At 33.2% G+C, this 8374-nt stretch overlaps 1 protein-coding gene across 1 annotated transcript; it reads right to left on the bottom strand.

Annotated features, from left to right (window-relative positions):
* Positions 1–5061: 5061 nt before the first annotated feature.
* Positions 5062–6003, bottom strand: LOC114088201 (olfactory receptor 4K3-like). Its single transcript, XM_027929788.2, has one exon. It carries the CDS (start codon positions 5998–6000, stop codon positions 5062–5064), a length of 939 nt encoding a protein of 312 aa, XP_027785589.2. The 5' UTR covers positions 6001–6003.
* Positions 6004–8374: the final 2371 nt, after the last annotated feature.

Below are 8374 nucleotides of genomic sequence, written 5' to 3'. Positions count from 1 at the left end.
GTGCACCACAAAACACATGTAGATCCAGGTTTTGTATACCCATCCGAACCTCCATTGTTTCATTAGGTTATTGGAAATTCTTGAGACTTTGAGTGCCTTTTGGGCCCAAACCTCATACTCTTTCTGTTGAACTCCCAACCACATGAACGTTTTCCAAACCCTGTCAGTTTTCCTTTAAATGATTTTAAACCCATCAAAGAAAAAAACAAATACAATCCAAACAAAGATTCGCAGGCAATTTAAGATCAAATATTTACAGCAAATAAAACAGTACCTAGTGGTCCTTAGTAAGAGTATGATGACAAGGGGTTGGGGCTATAGCTCAGTGGTAGAGCACTTGCCTTGCAGGTGTGAGGCCTTGGGTTTGATCCTTAGCACCACATAAAAACAAATACATAAATAAATATAACTGTGTCATCTACAGCTAAAAAACAATTTTAAAAAGAATATGATGACAAAAACATCAGGAAAGGCAAAGAATTTGTCTAGGGCATGTGACCCTTAAGAACAGGTCTCTCCCTTAGTTCAATAACTGAATTCCTCCAGGACATATAATCCTGACCATAGTGCCTCCATAATTAAGGATAAGTACAGTACATAAAATTCAGAGTTCCTCCTTTTAAGAGGGAAATGACACAAAGAAAGAGGATTTGGGGTCATGCTTTGGTCAGAGCAAATGATCCAATCAGCATAAATCCTAATTAAGCTTCAATATGTGGTTATTTTTGTTTTGAGGATTTCAGGAGAGATAAAGGAAACTTTGAGCACTTTGTGTTAGTAAGAGCAACTAATGCAACCAGCAGGCCTCAAGGGGTGATTGCCAATGGCTTTGAGGTCAACAGGGGATGAAGGGTGGAGGAATGCCTTCTTTCCCTTGTCTTCTAGATTGGTAATATGCCATCTGGCACAAGCACTCATACACTGGGTTCCTTTGACCTTCAAACCTTGGATGGGGGGAATGCCTGATATTTTCTGCACTCAAATTGGCCCAAATATCAGGTGGAGGACAGGGACACATGACATAAACTATAATACTAGGCTTGCATGAGCAATTGCTCAAACTGCTTCTAGATCAGAAGGGAAAATAGTGCAAACTGCTAGGGACTTTCTTATATTCTGGGATTCTACTCTCTAATTAAGTTACAGAAAGAGGGAAACAAACGGGAAAGGGATATGGAGAGGCCAGTTTCTCCAAGTCCCGAGCTTTTTGAGGACACTTAAGAGGCTTACATTCTTCTTATTTGGATCCAATGCAGCAGGGACCCACCTTCAGGAAGCTGATATGGCAGGTCCAGAAATATTAGAAAACATCCTGATTCTCATGGGATTTTCTTTTTATCCAGATGAATGTAGGAAAGGAAAATAGAAAGATCCCATACATATAGGGGTTTTTTTTCTAAAACAAAAACAAAATCAAAAAATATTTTCCTGAGGACCTCAGGGGCTCACATTTCTATCAATACCTGGGTTAAGTCTAATCTGATCCAAAAGTGCATGCTGATCTGATAAAGATGTTCTTAGTGATCCTTCACTGGAGTAATTACAGGCTGTTTCATTTTGCGGGGAGGAAAACCATTTTTTGAGCTTAATTTTTCTGGTGAATTCACCTATGTTTCTGTACACTTGATGTATATATATATTTTTCCAATCAGTCTTGCCTAACCAGAGTTTTATAAGTCCTCTTACTTTTTTCCTGTCATCTTTTATTCAAAGGCCAATTTTTCAAGGTTTAACTCTGAAATGCACTGGAAAAAAAATCTCCTTTTACAGAATCCTAAGGAGGGAAGTGAACAGTGGTGATGATGAGTGTGAGTCTGAGCACCGTAAAGGACAAGTGACACCTAAAACTTTGATTTTAGTGTCTACCATGGCTGCCAGACTATTCCTAATATTTCCAATTATACAGGACTCCCCTATATTTGAGTCATAATGTAAAAATCTGTGAAAGGCTATTTTTAATTTCTAAATGGATAAATCTAATAGAGACTTTAATAAACATCTATAGCTATTGTCTCATACCTGTGGAGATCTAGTACCTGCTTAAAAGCTACAAGATCTTTGCTTCTTGTTTTATGAGTATGTGTGTACACCTGTATATTATGTGTTGTTTCTACATATGCGCTTGGGTCCATATAACATGTACATGTATCAATTGACATATAGATAAATAAGTACCCAGAATTTAATTAGCAGATTTAAATGCCTTTTCCATTCACATGACTTATAAAACTTTAACAAAAAAGGTCAATTTATACTGATAAGAGTAAGGTGTCTTTAAAATTACTAACCCACACATTTTTCTAGGTGTCCAATCAAAATGTTGGTTTTCATAAAATATTTAAAGTACAATGTCCATTGCTTTAAGTAACATTTCTTTGGTAGGAATAACTGACTTAAAGTGTTTACTAGACTTCTCTGATATCTTGGTTTTTATGTGTAGCCTAAGATAGAAATGAGTAAAATAGATCTAACATAAATGGGATTAATCTTCATGCATGTTTGTTAAAAGACATCTGATTTTTTTGCAATGTTAAATTCTAAAACAGAAACTGCTAAATACAAACTCAAGTGCTACTGACTTGGAGGTCTTGGATCATAAAAAAGAAGCGTTTCAGAGAAATCATCAATATTTTCATTGAATCAAGACTGGATGTTCGATATTTGAGATTTTTCTAGTGAATGTGCATATGTACATGTCTTCTAGATTAGTGTCTGTTAAGATGATTCTTATTTTAATAGCAATGGGAATTATGATATATTACTCAATGTTGCATCGTGTGACCATAATACCTGACAAGAATAACTTAGAGGAGGGAAAGTTTATTTGAGTTCACAGTTTCAGAGATTTCATCTACAGTGGGTCACTCCATTGCTCTGAGCTCAAGCTGAGGCAGCACATGATGGTGGAAGGGAGTGGCAAAGGGAAGCTGTTGAGAACATGATGGCTGGGAAGCCATGAGTGAGGGTTGGTGGTGGAAGGGCCTCAGGGAAGATGTGCCTTTCCAGAGCACAGCCCCATCTACCCACTTCCTGCAGCCAGGCCCCCCATTTCTACCTTTACCACCCAGGTGGTCCATTCAAACTTGGATGGATGGATTAGGTTACAGTTCTCACAATCTAATCATTTTACCTCCAAACATTCCTGCATTCACACAGGAGTGTTTGGAGGGATACCCCATATTCACGACATAATGTAAGGAGAACCTGTCTTTATGATTTTTTTTATGTAGACTAATTTTGGAGAGTGTAACAGAAAAGCAACCAAAAATGTTTCAATTTATTGCAAGTACTATTTGAATATTGTTCTGACAATACAGATTACAGGGTAAGACAAGCTGTGTTTTACATTTTTACACTTTTCTTTCTGCATATTCAGTAAACTCATAGAATGTATTCAACAAATCAGGCTACCAGGACATATGGAGACATAAAAACACTCAGCATATGGGTAGAGAAAAAGTTATTTTAAACATAGACTGATTAGAACTAAGTGGGTGAATTAGTATACCCATGAGGAAAAATTGGGATTACAGATGACATAGAAGCAAGTCAAATATGTTGCCAGCTTGTTCTTTAATGCTACACATAGGCTGCCATGTGCTCAGGTTTACAATTCACACTTCATGATCTGAATTTTCCACAACTAGTATTGCATGATCAAACAAGATTGTAAATTATGTCATTTCTGACAATTTTTTTTATTTTATGAGATTAGTAGAGATGTTCTGATATTTTATTCTTGGTGTGTTACTCTTTAAAATTCAGTATAAAAATAGTTATTTCTTTGTATTGTGAATTGTGGTTTCATAAATGAATAGTTTTTGAGTCAATTGCTTTACATAAACAAAATATAAATCTGTGTTCTCTTAAGGAAATGTAACGTATATCTGAATGTTCTCTAGTTATTCACAACTTGAAGATAATAATAAAGCATTAAAGGGAATAACTATTATATAACTTGATGACAAGGAATAAGCAGTTAAGGATGATAAGTGAAAGGTATTTTTTCTACCATTTTATTTTGTTCTTGTATTAAGAAAAAAAATTAGAACTGTATATATTCTATCTGTTGTTCAGAAATTTGCATTGGTCTTATAAAGAGTTTCAATTCATTTAATGTATAATTTAGAAAATTATAGAAAATATTACATATTTGAGCTTTCGGAACTATTTTTTAAGTGCTAACAAGTACCTACACGTATCTTAATGAATAAATGTTTAAAGTATTTTTAATTGAAAAATTGAAATGCATAGATGTTTTAAAATATGCTTACTATATATTAACTATGTACTGTCCCCTCTACTGTTACTGGAGTTTGCAAAATTAACCTGCTGTTATACTTATTTCCCTCGGGGAGATTATATTTCAGGATTTTTACAGAAAAGGTAAATAATAATTTTAATAATACAAATTTTAATCTTTGAGATTGAGATAAACAACAGAAATAATATCAGACTTTATTAATTTATTATTTTATTTTGTAACTGTATTTTAATTGAGTTAATGAAACTCGACACAGAGTGAACTCCATTATTATGTCCTACAAACTTTGTTGTTTTTATGTTACTCTTACTGCAGATTTCTGTTTCATTTTTTCGCTATTAATATTTTAGTGGCAACCTAGGATAAGACAAAAATAATAATGATTGCCTTTTGAGAGGGTAAAGAAAAACTTAAAAGGAGTGTTAATTTACAAAGTAGATTTTTTAAAATGTGGTTAGGATAGTATTCAAGCCAAGTTCGTTAAAATGTTATCCATCCATCAGGAAGGATATATTTGTTGAACAAATTTTAGGTTCTTCTTTTTATTTATAAAGACATAGCAAGAGTAATTGGATAATTTTCCCATAAAAAATTATTTAAATTTGGAATTTGGGGAAGTAATTCAGTGTTCTGCTAGTTGATTATTAAATGTTAAATGCCCTGAGTTATAATAACCTACATACATAACTAGAGGCTGGAGCAATTTGTAGATATTCACTAATTCCCTGAATTTAAACCTATTTTACCTGACAATTGTGGCATCAATTTGAAGTACTTAGAGTGAGTATTTTGGGCAATTAATTATTTCCTTTGGAACTCATATAATAGCTCCTGAATCTTTTCAAAGCCTTTTTCATCTCTTTATTCCTCAGTGTATAAATGGCTGGATTTAGGAGAGGTGTAATAACAGAGTAAAACACAGCTAGAAATTTGTCCACCCAGGTGATGCTGATTGGCCATACATAGATGAAGATGCAGGGCCCAAAGAAGAGCACCACCACTGTGATGTGGGCAGTGCACGTAGAAAGAGCTTTGGATGCACCAGTTTTAGAGCTTTGGAGGACAGTGAAAAGAATATATGTGTATGATATCAGCAACAGAATAAAGCAGGTTACAGCAACAACTCCTGTATCAATATTAATTAAAATGTTCAAATTATCAGATTCTACACAGGCTAGCTTGATCACCAGTGGTATGTCACAGAAAAAGCTGTCTATTTCCCTGGGACCACAGAAAGGCAGCTGTATAATCACAGCCATTTGACTCATGGCATGCACAAAGCCAACAGTCCAGGATGTCAACACCAACCCAATGCACCTTTGCAGACTCATAATGGTGGAGTAGTAGAGTGGTTTGCAGATGGCCACATAGCGATCATAGGCCATGGCCACCAGAAGCACCATTTCACCCCCGCCAACAATATGCACAAAAAGAATCTGGCACATGCAACCTCCAAAAGAAATGGTCTTGTTCTCTCTCAGACAGTCTGTGATCATCTTAGGAGTGGTGATTGAGGAAAGCCACATATCAACAAAGGACAGATTAGCTAATAAGAAATACATGGGGGACTGGAGATGAGGGTCAGTGATAATTAATATCATAATGATGATATTCCCAGAGACGATGATCAGGTAAAGCATCAAAAATATTATGAAGAGTAAGACCTCCATATTCCATGAGTGGCCAAGTCCAAGAAGCAAAAATTCTGAAACTACAGACTGGTTTCCTCCATCCATTTTATTTATCTCATCCTCTAAAATAACCTGGAGAGAACAAAAGATTTTTAATTAGTAAGATTGAGAAAGGGAACTTTGTATTTAGAATTTTACATTTACATTGAAATTTAACAACTAAATCTGAAATTGAAAAAAATAACCAGGAAGAGAAATCTTGACCAAAATAGCATTATCCCCAAAAGCGAAGTTAGCTGACTAACATTCAAAGACACAGGACATGAGATGAGGTTTATATTGCAAATGGTCTACTGAGAGAGTTCTTTCACAAGAAAGTAATGAAGAAAGTAGACAGCAAGGTTGAAAGGTTAGATAGTGGTTATGACTTCACCTGAAAGTAGCTTCAGTCCATTAAAAAAACAAAAACAAAGCTGAGCATGGAACTAACAATCATTACACTAAATAACAAAAAATGAAGTCATTTATTTTGGAAGATGACAGTTAACTGGCATTGAATCCAGCATACTTAAAAATGATGCAAAATTACCATTTCTTCATATTGGGCATAATAATTACTTCAACCCTCCATGAAACCTCTTCTATATGACATCATAAAATTAAAATTTTAATATATACATTTAAAATAAGTTGTGACAACCTTTATAAGAAAAGATCTCATAATAAATACATTGAAAGCCAAATAATGAACATGTTGGCATAATGATCTAGAGGCAAAAACAGGTGTACAATTTATCATAAATTAAAAGCTGCAACATAGTAGAATTTGTTTAGTGAACTGAATAGATTAGAAAATAATCAATGTAGATTCATGTAGAAATTTTTTAACCTAAGTGGAAGGCCACTCAAAATTAGGTTTAAACTAATTTAAACTATTTTGAACTCTGAATATTTCATAAAACTTTAGGTTGTCAAAATATTGGCCTTAGATTATATCGTGGACACAAGATACCTAGGCTTTGAAATTTTAGTCTCCTGATCATGAACATCACCCAAAGTCTTATCTATCTATCTATCTATCTATCCATCCATCCATCCATCCATCCATCCATCTAATGATATATTATTTGCAAAATGAGAATTGACTATGACTGAGTGAATATAAACTTTCAGTAAAAACTGATTATTCATCTTTAAATATAATGATGTTGCTTTTATTAATCTCTAAATAAATGGACAAGACTTCTTAAACTGAATGGTGGAAAATAATCATCCATTTTCCTTCCCTTTGGCATTGTTTAAGTGTGTGTATTAACTTATTTTTTTAATATTTATTTCAATGGACTTTTATTTTATTTATTTATATGTGGTGCTGAGAATTGAATCCAGTGCCTCACACATGCTAGGAAAGCACTCTCCACTGAGCCAAACCACAGCCCATCTTAATTTCTTTTATACCTTCCAATCTCTATGGTGGGGCCAAGGAACGCATGAATAATAAAACCCATAACATATTTTGGCAATATTTTTTCTCTGTCATTTTATTGAAAACTCAGAGATAAAGATAAAAGACAAAGATAAATAGACAAAAGATAAATAGATAAAGATAAAATAAAAACAAAATTCTCCTAAATAAATTAAAAAACATATACATTTTCTATGGAAAAAAAGGACATATAATAATAGTATTTTTGCTTGAAAATAAAAATTTCTTCTTATTAAAAATGTATTTAATTTCTAAGGACAATACATTGATATGGAATATAATAGGTTTATGTCCCCTGAAAATATGAACAATCTGATCTTCATAAGTTAATTTCCTGTAGACACAAAATTTTCCAGGATAAATTTTCAAAAACTACTCTGTACCTGATAAATAAGTTACATAGGTGATAGTTAATGGAGAAAGCGTGATTTTAAATATGTTTGAGATAAAAGATGACTATGTACCATTTTAAAGAAATTACACAGCATTTTTGTTAAAAAATCAAGTAATTTCTATTTTCTGTTAAAAATTTAAAATTGCTATTACTCAAAACACTAGTGGAATAGTTATATTACTATATTAATATTAACCAGTATTTAAGAGAATTAGAAAACTCATCACAGTTTTAATTTAGACCTGATTAAAGAAAGTCCCACTTCAATACTTATTGACCTTATGACCTAGTATTCAATCTATTTTTGTTTCCATTTCCTTACCTCAGAAATGAGTAAAATTAATTAATAAAAATTTTGTAATTATGTAAAGAAAACCCTTAACCATACAGAAAACGCTTAACCCTTTCAAGAACTCAAAATATGTTAATAAAGAATTACTTCCTTTCTCCATTCTTTGTGGTAAATTTTGACGCAGTCCCAGTTTCAAAGCTATGGGCCACAGTTGTATTGGTGAGCTAAACACTTTCTGTAAATAAAATATATACAATTTCCTTTCTTTAAAGGCCTACTATTGACTTTTTGTCTAATCTGATACTCA

The sequence above is a fragment of the Marmota flaviventris genome, chromosome 2 (assembly GCF_047511675.1).
Source record: "Marmota flaviventris isolate mMarFla1 chromosome 2, mMarFla1.hap1, whole genome shotgun sequence".
NCBI lineage: Eukaryota > Metazoa > Chordata > Mammalia > Rodentia > Sciuridae > Marmota > Marmota flaviventris.
The sequence above is the reverse complement of the archived record's forward strand: the minus strand, read 5'-3'. Positions and strand labels throughout refer to the sequence as shown.

Bases quoted from the DNA above. Each gene is read 5' to 3' on its own strand.
- LOC114088201 (XM_027929788.2), bottom strand. From the start codon at position 6,000: ATGGATGGAGGAAACCAGTCTGTAGTTTCAGAATTTTTGCTTCTTGGA.